Below are 19,988 nucleotides of genomic sequence, written 5' to 3'. Positions count from 1 at the left end.
CTACACCCCAGCACCTGTGATGCTTATAATTTTTATCTTTATTAGTTCTTTGAGAATTTGGTACAATGCATTTTAACCGCATTCACTCTCCATCTCTTCCCAGATCCATGACCACACACACTTCACCGTCCACTAACATAAAGTTGCTCAAAACAAACAACAACAACAACACACACACACACACCAAAAACACAAAACCAAAAAAATTCCAACCCCCTCTCAAACCAAAAAAACATCAAGACCAATTTGTGCTGCCAAAATGTTCTTAGATATGTGACCTTCCATGGCCAACTCGGGAGCTTTACTCTCGAAGTGAAAACTCTCCCTTTCCCAGGAGCTAATAATTGCCGATAGTTCTATGGCCCGACTCCCCTTTCCATGGTGGGATGTGGTCTGACTTGGGCTTGCATGCATCTTGTGCACACTGTCACACTGCTATGACCTCCTGTGTGCAGCTGCCCTGATGCCGATTTTTCATGACTCTCTGCTGCCATGAACGCTAGTGAAGTAAATGCAGTTTGCTGGGTTCTAAAGATTATTTCCTTCTCTACTAGTTCAGTTCTTCATTTTGGACAAGGAGACCCTCTCTTTAGAAAAGAATCATGGAATCTGCTCATAGCAGGCTTCTTCAGGTCAGAAATCTATGGGGCCAGGGATTTTCCTGTGGATGGGGCTTTCATCACAGCCTGCTGGTGTCTCTCACCCAGTCTTCCTTCTTCCCTTTCCCTTCAAGGATCCTTTTTCCATCTGATCAATGAGCATTCAGGGGTGAAGTCTTTCCTGGGAGCTGTCTTCTGACATCAGCCTTCTTGAAATGCCTTTCCCACAGCTCAGAATCAGGCACTAGGGAGACAGCTGTGTTACCACCACTAATTCTGTCTTTTGGGGTGTATCTGTGTGCACGGATCTCTGACACTAACATGTTTGTCTTTCATTGCTGAATCTCTTTTTGAAAATATGCTATTTATTTTAAATTATGTGTATGTGTATGTGAGAATGAGCACGTGTAAGTATAGATGCCCAAAGAGGCCAAAAGAGGGCAGCAGATCCCAAGGAATTGGAAATACAGGAAATTGTGAGCTGCTCAGTGTGGGAGCTGAGAACTAAATTTGTGTTCTGATGCAGGGAGCTGCTTGCTTGTCCTGGCTGCCCAGAGCCGAAATAATCACACAGAAACCATATTTATTAAAATACTGTGTGGTGCATTAGATCTAGCTTCTTTTTGGCTAACTCTTATATTAATTTAATGCATTTCTATTAATCTGTGTATCACCATGTGGCAGTGGCTTACCAGGTAAAATTCCCAGAGCCTGTCTCTGGCAGCTCCATGGTGTTCTTCTCTGAATTTGTCCTTCTTTCTCCCAGCATTCAGTTCTGTCTTGCCCATCTACCTGAGTTCTGTCCTATCAACAGGCCAAGGCAGTTTGTTTATTCATTAACCAAGACAGAAGGACCTCCCACATCAGTGTTCTCTGTAGAAGAAGTACAAGGTCTTAACCACCAAACCATCTCTCCAGCCTCTGAATTCTGGTTTTAATTTGAATTTCTACTTACCTTTCCTAGGTTCATATTTAAAAAGTATTTCTCATTCTAATTATAAAAGGGATGGCAAAAAAGTCAAAACAAACTTTTTTTAAATTTACTTTTACCACTTGAGTGCTAACAATGGCAAAGACAAGGAAAGAAGCTGGTATGTTAGCCTGTGGCTATGGTACTTTCCTTCAGTGTTATTTCGTGTTTGGTTCAGAACTTTGAGATCCTTTAATTTGAAACTGGGTGAATTTTAACTCTGAAGGTTTCTGGTTATTTGCACTCCTTCCCATGAGATATCTCATGTTTAGTTTGGAACTTTGAGATCTTTAAGTGTTTAAGCTATATGGATTTTAATTCTGAAGATTTCTGGTTATGTATACCCTATAATTAAATCCTGACTTTTCAATGTGTGGATATGTTTAGGAAATATGCAAATACAGTCTAGATGCTACCATCCATTCATCCATCCATCCATCCATCCATCCATCCATCCATCCATCCATCCGTCCATCCGTTCATCTATCCATGCAACATCTTAACCTCAGCAGCCCAGCTCTCTCTGGGAAAGCTGAAAGACACCACGGAGATTAATAGGAATAAAAATATGCAGTAATGATTAAAGCACTTAGCCATAAGGGATGCTCATTGTGCTTGCAGGTATGACCATTCCCATGGTGCAGAGTAGAATGGAGTCTCTTCATAGCATGTCTGTCACAGGAGGCTTGTAGTAGCCCGAGACTCAAGTACAAATGTAGGCTTCATGTGATGTTTGCAAAAAGCATCTTTTTATCCAATGAACCCAAAACATTGGTGGTGTTAAAAGTTTACAAACATTAAACCCCTTCTATATGGAATCATGGATCATAGGACTTGTGTGGACCCCTCTTGCTGTGTCACCATGAAGGCAAACACTGCAGTTTGGCGGAGACTTTCATCTTCTATCTCCTGACTGTAACCTGCAGCTCTGGTTTTAAACTCATGATGCTGAAACATCCCCATCTGGCATGAACATGGGGTATTGTTCTCTGGCCCAGAAGGCTCCCAAACCTTGGCTTAATGGTGAGGCTACCGAGCCAAGTGGTTTTCAGTATGGATTTTAGGGTCACACTGTTGTAACAGGAACGGCAGGCTACGTTCCTGGCACCCGGCCACCCGCACGGCTAGCTTTATACCCGAAATAATTACACGGAAACTATATTCTTTTAAACACTGCCTGGCCCATTAGTTCCAGCCTCTTATTGGATAGCTCTTACATATTGATCTAACCCATTTCTAATAATCTGTGTTGCACCACGAGCTGGTGGCTTACCAGGGAGATTCTTAACCTGCGTCTGTGTCGGATGGGAGAATCATGGCGACTGCCTCACTCGGCTTCTTTCTCCCAGCAGTCTGTTCTGTCTACTCCGCCTATTTAATTTTCTGTTCTATCAGGCCAAGCAGTTTTCTTTATTAGTTAACCAATGAAAGCAACAGATAAGATACAAGACCCACCTCCATCTTCACACTGCTTAGATCTGTGTCTAGACTCCAAAGTCTTTGTATCTCTGAGGCTCATTTTCCTTTTCAAAATGAGGATACTACCAGCGCATGGGTTGTGAAGAATACCAGACCCTAGCTCTGTGCATGGGAAGTAGGGAGTACTGAATAAATTAGCTAGAATAATGACTATTAATTGGGCATGGCACATTGGGGGAGTCATATAAAACTATATCTCTTCCTGCCTCCTGGTTATAGGATCTTGACAACTAATTACTACCTTTAAAGGACCTTGTTTATAAATGTCTTTGATACCAATATATCATTTTAAGAGTCTCTTGATAAATTCATACATATACTTTGTTTTAGGTAATAATCACAGTGCAAAGTGTAAGCAACACTAGAGGAGGCCTGGGATCTAGACCTTTATATTAGCCCAGAGGTCTTACAACAAGCTCCATGAGTTTATCCAAACTATTTTGTCTTCCCAAGTTTTACAGCCTGGAGTACCCTAACCGTATAAACCCTCTTGTCCAACTCCAATTTCAGTGGGAATGCTCTGTACCTCAAAGGGTTTATAGAAGCTCACAACACATGGTACAGGAGTTGCATCTGAGCTTATATATCCTGTCCAGAGACTAGACACATCACCTAATATGTGTTTAGGTATCACACCATTCTGGGAGTGGGCTGCAGTCTGCAGTATTCTAAAGTGGATAATGCCTTGGTGAAAGCATTCTCTGAGGACCACATAAAATTGTGTGTATTTATATAAGAACTTACAACATGTTCCCATAAACCTAACAGGATAGAATAAATGTGCTTCTTCCTCTCCCATTTGGCAGGATCTCTGAGCCACCACTCCACTTAGGGACCTTAGCAGCCAAGACCCTTCCTTGGCTTCCAAGTGGTGTAGAGTTTCACCTTTGGAAACAGAGCAGGGCCTTCACTGAGCCTTGCTAAGTGTGAGTGAGGTTTGCTTTCTGTGGTTTGTCCATACAGTTTAGTTTTCGTTTTATGACAAGAGTTCTCATTTTCTTATTTCTTTACTTTCCTCCTCATGTGCCTAGTCCAGTGTCTCTGAAATCGTTTAAGTAGAAATACTGCAGAGAGTTTTGTTCACTCTCCCCCACATCATCTGTGAGGACAACAGCTGCAGGGGCATTTAGTGAGGGATTGGGTCCTGTCTCTCTTGGGCACCATTCCTTCCGCCTGGGAAATCCATGCTGATGGGTAGCTTCAGACTGACAGGTGGCAGCCTGGAGCTCCAGCCTGGTGAATGAATGCATGGATGATTATGATGATGCCCTAGTGTTTTCTCTTCCAAAAGAAGTGTATAGGGATGGTGTATGGGGGGGGGGAGGTGACTCCGCAGTTAAAATGTTCACTGTGAGGACCAGAGCCGAGATGCCCAGAACCCATGTAAATGTAGGGTGGGCTTGCTCACCCACTTGTAATTCTAGCACCAGAAAGAAGGAAACAGAAGGTCCCCTGAGCAAGCTGGGTTCACTAAATCTTCTTTTTTGACCCAATTTCATCTTTTATGACTTAACATCAACATCACGTTGATTGATACTTATGCTTCTCCTAAGATAGATTTTTTAAAAGATTTTTTCCTCCCCCCACTGGTCTCCTTTTGAATTTCTCCATTTATGAATGATCATAATTTAATTTATATGAGTAATGTGTTATCTTACAAATCAAGTCTGCACTGAGTGAAGCTTCTGGTCACTGTGACATCAGGCATCCACTTGGAATTGCCAATCCATGGGCTATTTCCAATGCATTTTACCACAGTCTGCTTTTCTATGATAGCTAAGATGTTATATAGCATTATAATTCATTTTAGGCATTTACTCAGAATTACCAGAAACATCTATATTCAAGCAAGCTCAAAGAAAAACATTCTATGATTCGGTCCCCAAAAGACAATCATTTTAGATTTTAGGCGAATGTCTTTGAAGAATCATTTTTAATGTCCTTTGAAAAGAAACTAAAATAGGATCTTAAAGTCATATCTGTTTACCTTCTCTCTATCATCTATCTATCTATCTATCTATCTATCTATCTATCTATCTATCTATCATATAATTTATTTATTTATCTATTCATCTATCACCTATCTTATTATCTATCTATCTATCTATCTATCTATCTATCTATCTATCTATCTATCTATCTATCTCTTACCTACCTACCTATCTGAGGTCTTGCCATGTTGCTAGACTGGTCTCAAACTCAAGTGACTGACTGTCTTTTCTCAGGCTCCCAGGTAGCTGGGATGCAGTGCATACTTCCATACCCAGCTAAAAGTCACATTTTAACTGCAGCCTTATTGGATCTGATAGCTTTGATTTTCCTAGATACTCCCCCATCTCTTTATCCCACCCAACTGTCTTCTCTCTTAGGAGGAGAACAAATGTGCTTACAATTAACTTTTCCATATGCATTACTCAAAACCCCTTCTCCCAGTCCAACATTGTTCCTCTTCCTTGTTTCCTGAGCCAAATCTGGGGCTTTCTTTAAGACCCAGCACAAAGTCTAGTTCTCACTTCTTTTGAATCACAAGTGGTGCCACCTACTGACTCCAGAACCACAGCCTGGTTCATCCCTCCAACCCTTCATGTATGAAAGGAATCATTCCAGTATCTATGGGAAGAAACATTGCAGCATCTCCCAGCATTTCCAGCATCATCTCCTAGCATCTTTCTGCCTTCCTCAGCATCCCCACAGCATCTCCACAGCACCCCCAGCATCCCCCAGCTTCCCCACAGAATCCCCACAGCAGCATCCCCACAGCATCCCCAAAGAATCCCTCAGCATTCCCCAGCATCCCCAGCATCCCGCAGCATCCCACAGCATCCCTAACACCTCTCAGCATCTCCCATGTATTCTGGACTCCTCACTGAGGAATGACTCTTAAGTGAACCTTCTCCTCACTTTGCTGTACCATCCAGAGAACACTCAGAACTAAACTCTCTACCTTTATTTGATTCAGCGATTATTCATTTATAAACCTGCAATCACAATATCTGGTGACTAATATTCATCTTTTTCCTATTTCCTCATTGTCATCTCTAAAACCCAATCCATATTTATCAGTTTTCTTTCTCTGACTACTCTATTGTGTATTTCTCTGACTACTCTATTAAAATATTTTCTCATCCCACTTCTGTTCATCCTCACATTCACTCCACAAATATTTACTCAGTGCCTCCAATAACCTAAGCACTTGTTGCTGCTGAGACTTAGTAATGAGGGGAGCAAATCCTTGTTCTTATTCGGGAAGGCCCTGGTCTCATCGAGGGTGGAAAGACAGATGGCAGGTGAGCCGATACACAGTTATGCCATTTCCAATGAGAAAAAACTGCTATGAAGAAGAAAGTGGGGTGTTGTGATAGAAATTCTGCTAGGCTGGAGTTGTCAGGAGAAGCATGTCTAATATGTGAGCCATGGATGAGAACACAAAGGGGCTGAGGAGATGACTCAGTAGGGAAAGCGCCAATCGTGCAAGCATGAGGATTGTAGTATGTTCTCCCAGCACCCATGCAAAAGCTGGGCACCGTTGTATTTGTTACCTAATGCCAGGGGTATGGTGTGGTGGAGGCAGGTGAGTCCTTCGAGCTTGTTGGTCAGACGGCCTGGAGGAATAGATGAGCTCCAGGTTCAGCGAGAGATTGTCTCAAAAAATAAGGGTCGAGAGCCACAGAAGGAGATACTTAGTGTTGGCATGTGATCTTCCACACATGGACAAAATACACACACTTGGGTGGGCTCATCCACATGGACATGGACATACCACAAAGAGAGGGGGTGGGGAGAAAAAGAGAGAAACGAACATACAGGGAACTGGCAAGAACTTCCAGAAAGGTAGTTCTGGAAACTGAATGGCAGCTGTTGGGGCCAGTTGCTGGGGAACAAAGCATCAGACTGGATGGCAAGAGTTATTATACACAGGACATGGTGCCCAAGGAAGAGATATTCAATATTGTTCTAAAGATGATTGGAGGCATGATAGCATCTGCATTTATGAAAGCTAGTCTCAAATCACGGGTAATTGGTTGTAGGGTTAAGGTAGACGAGGGAGTCTCACCAGAGGAAACTTGTCAAAGAAGTAATAGTGGTGACTTTGGGGTGGTGGCCAGGGAGCAGTGACAAAGTACTGGAGTTCAGGATGTTTTGGCAATGGGAGCTACAAGACCCACTGATTGATGGCTGGATGTGGGGCTCACAAAGGGGAAGAATTAGACCCCCAGGTGTTGCCTGAACCACTCACCAAGGCTGCACAACGAGATGTTTCACAGGCTCAGACACATCACTTCGTCCATGTGAGTTGCCTTTTATGCTATCAGCCCAATTGCTAGTGTTGCTTTAGTTCATGTACTCTCATTAATACTGCAAAGCTATTTGTATTTCTGACAGTACACAGAATGACTTCATTGTCTTACAGTTTAAAATTTCCCAGAAATGATTTCTTTTGGTCTTAAATACTCAGTTTTCCTGTATGTATCTCAAGGGTATTTTCTTTTTATTTGCATAATGCATATTCTGCAGGCATTCATATTGATATTGGTTCAAATATAAAATTAGAAGGCAGAGTCAACTCGATAAATTACAGTTTCTAGTTTCTTAAATCAGCCTTTATTCCCTGGTAGTTTTTTACCCCCTGCCAGTCTGTTTTGTTTACCTTTCATTTTAGCCCCTAAATCCATCCTTTCCCCTCCCTGCATTTTATTCTTTTGCAACAGTCCTTTGAAATCCCTTGTCTGGTGACATTGCTTCCACATGTTAGGGACTGAGTTTTTCTCTGGAGCTATTCTGTTTTCTTTCCAACATTTCCTGATGTCTGTGTCCTGAACAACTTGAAACCAACTCTTGAACACAAGAGGTCCTGCTGTGGCCATTCTCTTTGTACTTGTTGGTTGATACTATCAAACAGCTGTTCATTTCTTTCTCTCTAAGGAGGCTTGTAAATACAAACACAGTTTTCTCATCACCTCCAGGTCAGGACTCCCTATTTTTGTTCCCACATAGTTTTGTTAATCTTTGGTTATTTCAGAATTGTCGCTCTAAAATTTTTATTAGTTCTTGGAGAATTTCATACATGATATTTTGATTGTCTCTACTTTCCCCACATGCCCCCCAGGTCTACCCCATTCTACACACATCCAGTTTTATATTCTCCTTTTGCACACTCATTGAGTCCCGTTAGTGCTGCCTGTACAATCTTGGGTGTGTGGCTCTACCTGGGTCCATAAACTGAAAGAAAACGAATTTGCCTTCTCCTGGCAACTGTTAATTGCCAATAGTTCCTCAGTCAGGGGTGGGATTTCGTGACCACTTTTTCCTTCCCTGCAGGAAGTTTTGTCGGACTTGCGTCTGTATCGGCCTTATGCATGCCACCATAGCCATCATAGTTCACATGTGGTTCTGTTACAGTCATTCACCACCTTTAGCCCATAGAACCCTTCTCTCTCCCCTCCCCTCAATTATTCCTGAGCCTTGGGAGGAGGGCCTATGATGTAGCTATCACAGAACTTAATGGTAAGACCCCATTGCTGAAGACAGCATATACTTAAATGACAGAACATGGAGAGATCAGGCTAACATTGATGCTTTAGCTTCACCCTTATTGTCTGGCTTTCATAGTTCTGGATGGAGCTCTGAGCAGTACTGGAGGGAGAAAGGTTGTTATTAATCTTATCCAGATGTAAACCTACCACAAATAAGGACCAGCATGGAAAGAAAGGCACACTGGTACAATAGTGGCACAAATGTCAGAGGAGTAATCAGTAAGTTTCTGATGGGAATTAAAAAGGACCACAAGATGTAGTCCATACCTGATTGAAATTAAGGTTTGCTCCATAAGATGCACCCATACCTGATTGAAATTAAGAAGGTTTTCTCCACAAGATGCAACTCATACCTGGCATTATCATGTGGGCCAAGAACCTGTGTCTAGACAGGTTCTAGGTCCTGGGGAGAACCTGTTATTTTTGCTCTGCTAAAGGAAGATAGTATAAAACCAACTCCTAATGACTTATTGTTATACCCATAGATTAGTTCATTTCTCAAACTCCATCAGAAAAGCTTCTTCTTATAGTAGATGGTGATTAACAGAGAACCACAACTTTAATTTTTAGAATTATTTATTTTTTTCTGGGCATGTGGGTGCACACATGCCACAGGGAGTGTGATGAGGAAAGAACCACACTGAATATGGACTGAGAACACAATCTAAATAAAAAGAGAACATGTTGAGCACTGGCACACATCCCTCTCTGCTTTCTGAGTAATACAATGGGATTTAACTACCTCCTACTGCCATGCCTTGATGAACAGACACTGAGAGCAACAATTAATAAATGGTATCCCCCAAATCTGAGAAACTTCTATAAAGCAAAGGACATGGTCAACAAGACAAAATGGCAGTCTACAGATTGGGAAAACATCTTCACCAACTCCACATTGGACAGAATATTGATCTCCAAAATATACAAAGAACACAAGAAATTTGACATCAAAAGGGCAAATAATCCAATGAAAAAATGGGGTACAGATCTAAAAAGAGAACTGTCAACAGATGAATCTCAAAGGGCTGAAAGACACTTAAGGAGATGGTCAACTTTATTAGCCATTAGAGAAATGCAAATCAAAACAATTCTGAGATTCCATCTTACACCTGTCAGAATGGCCAAGATTAAAAACACTGATGACAACTTAGGCTGGAGAGGATGTGGGATAAAGGGAATTGCTGGTTAGAATGCAAACTTGTATAACCACTTTGGAAATCAGTATGGCAATTCTCAGAAAATTAGAAAGCTATCTAATGCAAGACCTAGCAGTACTGCTGTTGGGTGTATACCCCAAAGGCTCCCAATCATACCACAAAGACGTGTGCTCAACCATGTTCATAGCAGCATTATTTTTAATAGTCACAACCTGGAAACAACCTTGATACCCCTCAACTAAGGAATGGATAAAGAAAATGTGGTACACTTACACAATGGACTACTACACAGCGGTAAACATAATGACACCTTGAAATTTACAGGCAAATGGATGGATCGGAAAAAAAACATATTTAGTGAGGTAACCCAGACCCAGAAAGACAAACATAATATATTTTCACTCATAGGTGGCTTTTAGACATAAAGCAAAGAAAAAATAGTCTACAGGCCACAACCCCAGATAAACTAGACAACAAAGAGGACACTAAGAGAAATATGTATGAATCTACATAGGAAGGTGAAAAAGACAAAATTTTCTGAGTAAATTAGGAGTCGGGGGATCATGGGAGAGAGTAGAAGTGGAGAGGGGGAAGTGTAAGAAAATGTATAGCTCAATAGAAACAAAATAAAAAAGAAATTGCTGTTTCTTGTTCAATCTAAGAATCCCTGCCTTTTATTATAGATAATAGTCCATTCACATTTAATATAACCATTAATAAAATTCACTAGACCTTGACTCCTTTTAATATTTTCTCTTAATTTTTGATTTTTAGTAGTTTGACTATGATGCTGCCATGTATTTTAATTTATCCTTTTGTTGTTCAACGAATATTTTGCCCATGGATTGATAATTTTGACTGAATTTAGGAAGAATTCAGTCATATGTGTGTAGTCTAAGTGGTAGGAAGGTCAGAGGGATAAAGTACTGAAAGCAAAGGGAACATGCCAACTCTTTCTTTAGGAAGTTTTTCATATGTGACCTCAGGTTATTTTCACTTATATCTCACTACCCAGAATGAAGTGACAGGTATATTACTGTAGCAGAGACTATGAAGTGTAGCTATTATTTCCTATAGCTATGTGAACTTAGGTTGTATAATGCAGGAAGTTGGGAGATGGATAATAGATTAGGCAGCAGCCAGTGAGTGAGGGTTCAAACCGACACCATTTCTTCTCATTACTGGCTTCTTTGCTATGTGCTGGTGTGAATGTTAAAACATTTTAATTTGAGAATCCTGGGTTCAAATTTGACTCTGCCTTTTCTAACTGTGTGCCTTTGGGCAAAGTCCTTGATCTTCCTGTGTTTACTTCCCCACTAGGAAATCAAGAAATAATAGCACTCATGAAGTTTATATGAGTTCTATATAAGAGTCACTTATATAAAAGTAAATCGGTATAGTAAAATCCTAACTGCTTGCAAGAGACTCCTATTGAACTTACAAAGAGATTTTTTTTCTGAGCAATTCTTGTATGACTTCCCACAGCTGTTATCCCCAGAGTTCACCCACTTTGCCTCACAGGGTGGCCCAGTAGCTGCATGTGTTTAAAGAACTGTGTGACCACCTCCTAATTCCAGAAGACACTCTCAGTCGTGTTCAGGGATACAGTCCTGGGGGACTCTGAGAAAATATGAAGTTTGATGATGTTGCAGAGATTGCCTAATAGTACAGCTTCCTTCCAGTTTCCCTGTGTACAGTCTCTGAGTATATATGTATACAAAGTAAAAGACTCACATCCTAAAGTTTCCCTGTGTACAATCTCTGAGAATACACACAAAGTAAAAGACTCACATCTAAAGCAAGTCGAATCCAACTTTTATCGGGCGCCACAGGCCACTATACGCCCATACTTAGTCTCACCTAGTTGGAGTCCATGGCATTTTGTAGGTAAGGAAACAGAGCCCAAAACGATAAGATTCTTTGTCCAAAGTCAGATATCTCATAAGGAAATCCATTTTTTTCTTTTTTCTTTTTTTGGCTTTTCATCACATGAAAACCTTATTCATGTTCTCTGAGGAAGGTCATTTCTGGGGCAGCTGAGGAAGAGTGAGTCACTTACAGAAGGATGTCATATTAGCAAGAAGATAACAGTGGCTTGCACAACGGAAGGAAATGCAGCTTGCTAGTCAAAGCTAGAGGATTTTCAAAATTAGCACAGCTTTCTCTTCTTCCTTTAGTTTCTAAATGCTTTGAGTGTGTCCCGTCTCCCAGCTGGACTGACAACCCTAACTACAGGACCCACTTTGGTGTTTTCCCTAGCAATCAGCACCGAGGCACTTGGTCTCTGGCAGTCACATACAAATGTGGGTGCTTGTGGTCCAGTAGTTAGCATTTGGGAGTTGCAATGCTTGCATCCAAGCTCCACAATAAATCCAAACAGCAGACATCATCAGTATCTGCGTTCCACCCGATGCCAGGCAAGCCCGAGGGATTCAGTGCTAGCCCTGAATCTAATAGATTGGTGGGCAGAGGTGGCCATTGAACCCAGGTCTCCTTGTCTTCATTTTGAGTTGATTTTTGGTAAGGCAAGAGATGAGAGGTCAGAGTCAGTCCTCTGTGTGTGGATATCTAGTTTTCTTGGTTAACCTGCTCAGGAATGTTTTGGTGCCTTAATTGAAAATCCGCTGGGATTGTCTCTGGCTTGAACCTTTGCAGGTATTGTGCGCATGGCCACCGTCTCTGTGAGTTCCTCTGTTCACCAGCTCCCTTGTGTCTGGAAGACACAGCAGTTCTAGCTTTTCAGTCGTTTGGAGGAAGAGACCCATCTTTTCATTTTCCTAAGTTAAAAGATAAAACCCTGTGCCTCTCTTTGATTGAAGGCAGCTTGTGAGTTGGCTTGTCATTTATCTTCCCAAACCTATCTCTTCAGATTAAGAAAATAAGAACTCCTTTATTAGTGATGCACACGGGGCGAAATTGGATCTTTAATATTTCAAATGGCCATTGTGCATTTTCCAGACACAATTAAACAGCAACAATTAATTGTGTTCTAAAATGAAGATGTTTGAGGTAGTTTTATTTTTTGCAAATAAATTGCTAAACAAGGATACTTTACAGTGTGGCCATGTGCTAATGAGTGCCCGAGAATCTTCTTTTTAACCACAAAGGAATGGAATACATGAAGGACAGAAAATACTCCGTTCTAGGGGACTCTGGAGAATTCAAGTGTTATCAGAACATTCTTGGTTGTGTTTCTGAAACATGAAAGCTAAAGGAAGTTTATAAAATGTTGAATATCATTTAATTTTTTTCTATTTCTCATTATGCTGACTTATGAGTTGTGCTTCAGATAATTAAATCTGTGGCTATTTTTGTTTATTTTATAGATTGACTATATTCTTAACAATAGCTATGGAAGTTGTCAATATCACTAAGGAATTATGTGTGACTATAAATATAAACTAAAACAGATGAGAAAACAACATATCAAAGGAAAAGTACGCACGAGTATTACTTAGCTTTTCTTTCTAAAATGTAAATATTTAATAAATTTTTAAATTAGTCTTGAAGTATTAAAAGACATTTACGTTCATATAACTGTTAAATATATAAGTCTGTGTGACTGAAGAGATGTTCAGACTTATATGTATATATAATTTTTGGCCTGAGAAATGCCAAATTTTGTGTACAGAAAACAATCAAAATCACTTATCTGATAATCTCATTTAAAATTGAAATGTGTAACAGCTTTACATAATATTATATCATAAAATATGCTTGCATGTATAATTCCTAGATTATAATTCATTTTTCCAAACTGCACAACTCATCAATTTTAGTAAATCCATGTAGGTGTGCAACTATTCACGTGGATCATCTTTGAACGTTTCCTTAACCCACGACCACCAGTGTCCATTGTCCTCAATCTCTTGCCACCCTGCAGCCACAGCAGCCACATCTACTCTTAATATTTTCATTTGTTCTTTTTCTGGATGTTTCTACTAAGTGGCATGATATGATGTATGGTCTTCTGAACCTGTCTTCATTCTTACAGTGTCGTTCCATGGTGACTCACTCATCTTGTGACTTATGTGGATGCTTAGTAACTATTTCCAAATGGAATTGCACTGTAAGAATAGACAGTATCATGTGTGTCTACCCTTCACCAGACTCAACCTTTAATACACACACACACACATACATCCTTTGGGTTGAACATCTGAATATATTTATTAAAAACACTAACTTGTATATCCTGGAAGAATGAATTATAATCTAGAAATTATACACTTAAATGTATTATATGTTTTCAAGAAATTGAATAGAAGCCAAATGATAGGGACGGGTGGGAGATGTCTTCATTATTTACTATTTTACATGTTTTTTTCTCTTTGACATTTAGTGTTACATCTTATCATACTTTTAGGTAATCATTGTCTATTTATTTTTGGCATATTTTAGGTTATACACACACACACACACACACACACACATATATACACATACCTACACATACCATGCACACATATACCACACATACGATGTATGTCCAAGTTTTTTTGTGTTTATATTTTGTGTTTCAACAAGATATTTTAATATAAGGCTACCAAATCTATGATAACCAATCTTATAGGTCTTATTGGGTTGTGACATATTTGAATTAGTTAAGGTGTGCTAAAATGTTTTAGTCTTCTATTATTTTTATTCTTTGAGGCAAAGCCTCAAGTATCCCATGTGTTCCCAAACTTGCCAAATTCTTGAGGCTAACCTTGAACTTCTTATTAAACTCCTGCCTTGACCTCCCTAGTGCTAGGATTATAGGACTTGTTTGGTTCATGCAGGGCTGAGGATTGAACTCAGGACTTAGTCTCCAGCCCTACTTTAACATTTTAAAGCCCTCCTATGCTTTCTTGCAGGATACTTTGGCACTGCATGTGAAGAGAAGATCGACCCCTGCCTGTCGTCTCCATGCCAGAACAATGGCACCTGCTACATGGACGGTGTGCACTTCGCCTGTAGTTGCAGCCCAGGCTTCACGGGGCCAACATGTGCCCAGCTCGTTGACTTCTGTGCCCTCAGCCCGTGTGCTCACGGCACCTGCCGCAGCGTGGGAACCAGCTACAAGTGCCTCTGTGATCCAGGTTGGTTCTCCATGTAGACAGCAAAGCTTTTCCTAGACGGCTTATGAGTTCATCTCTGTCTCTGACCGAAGGTCACCCACAGAGTGTGACATACACAGGAGTGGCTTCCTGTTGTCTGGTGCACACCTACTCGTCAGACTTACTCTTGGTAGAGCTATCAACAGGCCTTTGTTTTTACCCATTCCACCCATTCACATTCATTGTGAGAAAATTAGAAAGTGCAAGAAGGCAGATGGAGAAATTGAGAATCAACTGAATCTTGTAACACAATGCTCGTGTCAGGGAAAGCAGGATGCGGTCTACTTTCACCGCTGTCTATTAACATTCCTACTTGTGTGTAGCATGTCACACACACCTGGCTTCCTCTGGGAACATTTCACTAGCTTCATCATGTATTTCCCAGAAATACTTTGCATTCATGACAGTGCTATTTTGGAAACCTGGAAGGCAGAGTGATGACTTGTCCTCATTGATGTCTCTCTAACCTCCTAGTGTGTCTGCAGAGAGTGCGTGGGTAGCCCGTTCTCTCGTTTCCGTCATACCCATATCTCTGTCTTTGCATGAGCTAGGTCTTTACGTTACTTCTCCTCACATGTGACCCTGGCCAGTCAGTGTGGCCAGCTGGTACCCACTTTTGCTGACCCATGACTGTGCTCCAGTCCTGGGATGCCTGCTCTCTGGTACCCCAGAAACAAAATCACTCTCATCGTCTTTACAGTGGGACACAGTCACACACCTCACAGGGATGTTTCATAACAACATCCCGCATATACACTGCTTCTCCATAGGGTTGATTAGCCTCTGGACATCTTAGCCACCTTAGCACGCGTGAGAACACTCTCAGTGATGTTTGCACAAAGATGGAGTCACCTAACAATGCACTGCTTGGGATGTTTCCCCATCCTTCAGTGACAAGGGATACACTAATGATTGTGACAGATGACATTCTGCCCCAAGGAGTGAGAGACTGGTGTATATGTGTTTAAATAGATTTTGAATCAACACCTGTACCTCCGAGCCATTGCTGAGTGGATGACAGTCTTCCTAGGTTCTTAGCTGGATGTATCACATCTATGGACATTTCAGGGCTAAACTCACCTGAAATTCCCCTGGAGATTCTTTTTCTACATGTGGCTTCATATTCATTAGAGAGCCTGAGCCCAGATTCCAACCCCAATGCTTCTGGTGCTAAGGCCCCAGTGCCTGGCTTTCAAAGGTTGTGTCTCATACTCACAAATCATTTAAAAGAGTCAGTGCAACTAAGGGAAACACAGCTAAGATTTTGAAAGGTGACCCACAGCTTTTCGCACATAGACTCTTAAGTCTCTGATTTTCTAAGCAGCTGATATTTTGCCAAATTCTTCTTTCTTCTGAGCTCTGCAAGAATACAGAGGAGGGGCTGTTTAATCTGCCTGGTAACACTGCTAGGATTCTCCAGAGGAGCAGGACACACACACACACACACACACACACACACACACACACACACACACTGAGGTTTATTTTAAGTAACTGGCTCATGCAATTGTGGGGACTGGCAAATCCAAAACCCGTAGGGGAGGCTGGCAGGCTGCAAAACCAGTGCGACGTCTGTGTTGGGCTTTGAAGCTAAAAATCCTTTATCTGCAAGAACTGGAATCTTTGCTCTTTGGACCTCCAAGAGCCAGGATGATTCCTGGCCACGGTACATGATCATCTCTACTCAGAGACTACTTTCGTAAATTTTAATACCATCTAAGAGAAAATGCCTCTAGGCATATATGTAGGTAAAATATCAGGATGCCATCATCTACGTAACCTGACAGGTACAATTAATGATCAAAGTAATATTTGGGGGTTCCCTGTAAACCTCAAAGTGAAATAACCCCATTTCCCCATGTGATGTTTCTGTCTTTTCTAAATCTTCATCATCCTTCTCTGGGGAAGTCTTGGTTGACATGGTAGCATGTTGGACCTGACTTTCAGGCACGAGAGCCCAAGCCCATATGTTGCAGAGCTGCACGCAGAAGGAGGCAGAGCAGAGCTGTACCATTTCCTACTTGGTGAACACACCCCTAGGACAGCATTCTGTGTGCAGAATGTGCCATCTTACTGGACAGAACCAGATCTCATACCTGGCGCGACTAGGACTCACCATGCCTAAGTTCTCTGGAGATGTCCCAGCACATGGGGTCATCCCCCTTCAATGGCAACTGGAAGTGAACTATTGCTATTAGGAGTTTCTCCATATTCTATCACCTGCCTGTGAGCACCCTCTTTCCCTACAAGCCTCACAGAGAAGACCCAAGCAGGGCAGACCAGAAAACAGCCTCATTTTCTTCTCTGAATTCCTGTCTTAAACATATGAAAGTCTCTGGCGTATATAGTACTTAAAAAAATTTTAAGTGGACTATAGTTATTTGAAGATAAATTTCTCTCTTTCTGTGTATGTGTGTCTGTGTGTGTGTGAGAGAGACAGAGAGAGAGAGACAGAGAGAGAGAGAAAGAGAGAGAGAGAGAGAGAGAGAGAGAGAGAGAGAGAGAGAGAGAGAGATATTATCCTAAGCAGAAACATACAACATATATCACTCAGCGTTTCTCTTTCTACTCTGGGAGAGCAGTTGGCAGCACTAGGAAGGCCATGCCTCTGTCTATTCACTGCAGAATAAGACACTTACAGAGCACCCTGGGCCTCAGTTTCCTCTTTGGGTAGGAAGCTTGAGGGAGGATCCAATGCAGCTCCTCTGTTTGTGTGGTCTTAAGGGCTATCCTTTCAACCTTTCTCACCATTCATGGGGTTTCCAGTAGCATCTTTTGAGGCAAGGTGAACTGAGACATCATTTCTATTTCACTTGCTTTACTGCTCTCTGGTAGGGTTTCACCTGTGTCTACCTGGAACATTTAGATTGGTAGTCACCTGTGGTCCAGAATCATCCCAAAGTAGACTTGAACCCCACAGAACACACATCTTCTATCCCATAATACCTTCATTCATTATGTAGCCTCCAGAGGGGTTCTGGGATCATCAAATTTGGGACATCTAGTTGCTTCCAGAGGAATGCTCTCTTAGGTGATCGGGCGACTTTATGTGAAATGAAAAAGGGCCTTCAGTCATCTTGGCTGGGATTTACATGTGACAAAGTGAACATGACAGGCCTGTGAATGGGAAATTTCTCGTCTTAATTTTTTTGGAGCATGTAATTGCTTTACCACTCGTTTGCATAATAGTCGAGTCTTATAAGAATGGGTGAAATTGGGTATCTGGCTGCAGAGTGGTGGGCTGGATCATCTTTAGAGAGAGCGAACAGATCCTGTCTCATAAATGGCAGCAGATTGAAATCATACCAGATTGGCAATTAGTTCTCATCTGAAAAAAAAACACAAAGAAACCAACCATGCTATTCTGATGGCTGTGAATCAGATCTGTCAGGTGCTCTATGTTCAAGCTTCAATTTTAGCTTAGGGCTCCCAGGGCTTCTGATGGCACTTTAATACTAAATAATAAAATGTCACCACTGAGTAATTGCTGAAATGTCATCTCCCAGTGACAGTTTTAAGTGACAGGCCACTTTTTTTTTCTTTTTAAATTGCAAATTGAAATCTCCCAGAGGCTGGAGAACCGAGGTCTTAGAAATACTGTGTGTATTAGGTGTGAATGTGTCAAGGGCACACGGTGGTCATTGCAGGTGGAGCCACAACATCTCATGACTAGGTACAATGGTGGCATCTTTTAGACTGCATTTTAGAGTCAGTGCTGCAGATAACCAGCATCAGCAGCAGTGGCCGACTGGAAGGAATTGGGTTCAGCTTTCTTCTGAGGGGTTTGGCTTCCCAATGCACTTGAATGAGCACTCCCCATGTGCTTGTTTGATTGTCACCTCCCTCCCCCCCCGCAAGTGAAGCTAGCATAAAGAGCTGAAAGCGTAAGCCATTAGAGTAGCTTGTGTGCAAAAATACGTATCAAACTAGAATTTTAAGAATAATGTCTGTCATGACTGTAATCTCAATGGCAGTCATTTAGACTCCTAGACCTGGGTAGGGTGTTGGCCACATTTCCCAGCCAGTTCTTCTCCCCTGAGCCAATGACATCCAGACAGCAAACTAAATAAAATAAGGCTCCTTCCAAATAAAGTCCTGTTACTCTTGTCCTTAGAAATCATAGGACTCAGTTGCTGTTTTGTTTCTGTTTTCTACATTTGCCTCACCTGTAGGCTGCCTTTCTGCTACGTGGCTTGTAAGACCCAGCAGGTGTCGCTTCCTACTGTGGTTTTCAGGCTTGACCACATCAGTATCCATATAGGACCACCTGTAACCAGAATAAAGATGAGACCTAATGGTTAGGATATTCATATCCTAATTGAACAGCAACAATGAAATTAACACACCTGTAAGGATAGGACGTCATTTGTCTTGCTAATGAGTGTCTGGATACATTCAGATTCTGGGATAAGTCCAGTGGGCAACTTTTATCGCTATTAGCCAAGGGACTTCCTCTGGTTTATTGGGACAAAGACAGTACTTGTGTTGACATGCTGGGATCTGTTCCAGCTCCTTGTTCATGAGAGGTATGGATTGCATATGAGCAGTATGCATTGTGTAGGTCCCAATCATGTGACATCCTTCCTTCCTCTTTCATCCTCCAAAATGTGCTGCCTGTTTTTATCATTTGGTCCCCAAAAGGAAGAAATGAAGGAAGGCTTGCTTAATCATGCGCCTCTTTGTTCATGGGAACCTGCCTCGTTCTTCAGAGCCTGTTCTCTGCAGGGCAAAAAAAAAAAAAAAAAAAAAAAATCCCACAAATAAAAACAGTTTTAATCTGCCTTGAAATGCAGATGGAATTGAGAATGTGGGAAGAGTAGAAGAGCCACTGATATCTTGTCTATCACTTTTAGGTAGAACTTGGAGCTGTTAGAAGCTGGCCTAGTGCACACAGCATGGAGTCCTATTGATTCCTGCTGGACATCAAGATAAGCATGATGATGTCAGACATCGCTGAGATGCCATGGCAGAGTAAAATGAAACAAGACCATACCGGAATTTTGTCTAAGACATAAAAAGATAAACATTAGCCTGGGCCTGTTAATACATGCTTATCATCCTTGCTACTTGAGGTGCTGAGACAGGATGATCATAGGTTCAAGGCTTGCCTGAGCGAACAACTGAGATCCTGTCTCAAAATGAAAAGGCAA

General features: G+C 41.5%; 1 protein-coding gene across 1 annotated transcript in view; it reads left to right on the top strand.

Moving 5' to 3' along the window:
- The window catches only part of Dner (delta/notch like EGF repeat containing), a 280,000-nt gene that overhangs the window by 204,780 nt on the left and 55,232 nt on the right, over window positions 1-19,988 (top strand). The window contains exon 8 of the mRNA XM_075951627.1: window positions 14,596-14,820. Within this exon, the coding sequence (XP_075807742.1) occupies window positions 14,596-14,820 (225 nt within the window). The remainder of the gene's footprint in view (window positions 1-14,595; window positions 14,821-19,988) is intronic.

Source organism: Microtus pennsylvanicus, chromosome 17 (assembly GCF_037038515.1).
Source record: "Microtus pennsylvanicus isolate mMicPen1 chromosome 17, mMicPen1.hap1, whole genome shotgun sequence".
NCBI classification, from domain to species: Eukaryota; Metazoa; Chordata; class Mammalia; order Rodentia; family Cricetidae; genus Microtus; species Microtus pennsylvanicus.
Note: the sequence above shows the minus strand (reverse complement) of the source record. Positions and strands in the feature narration are given on the sequence as shown.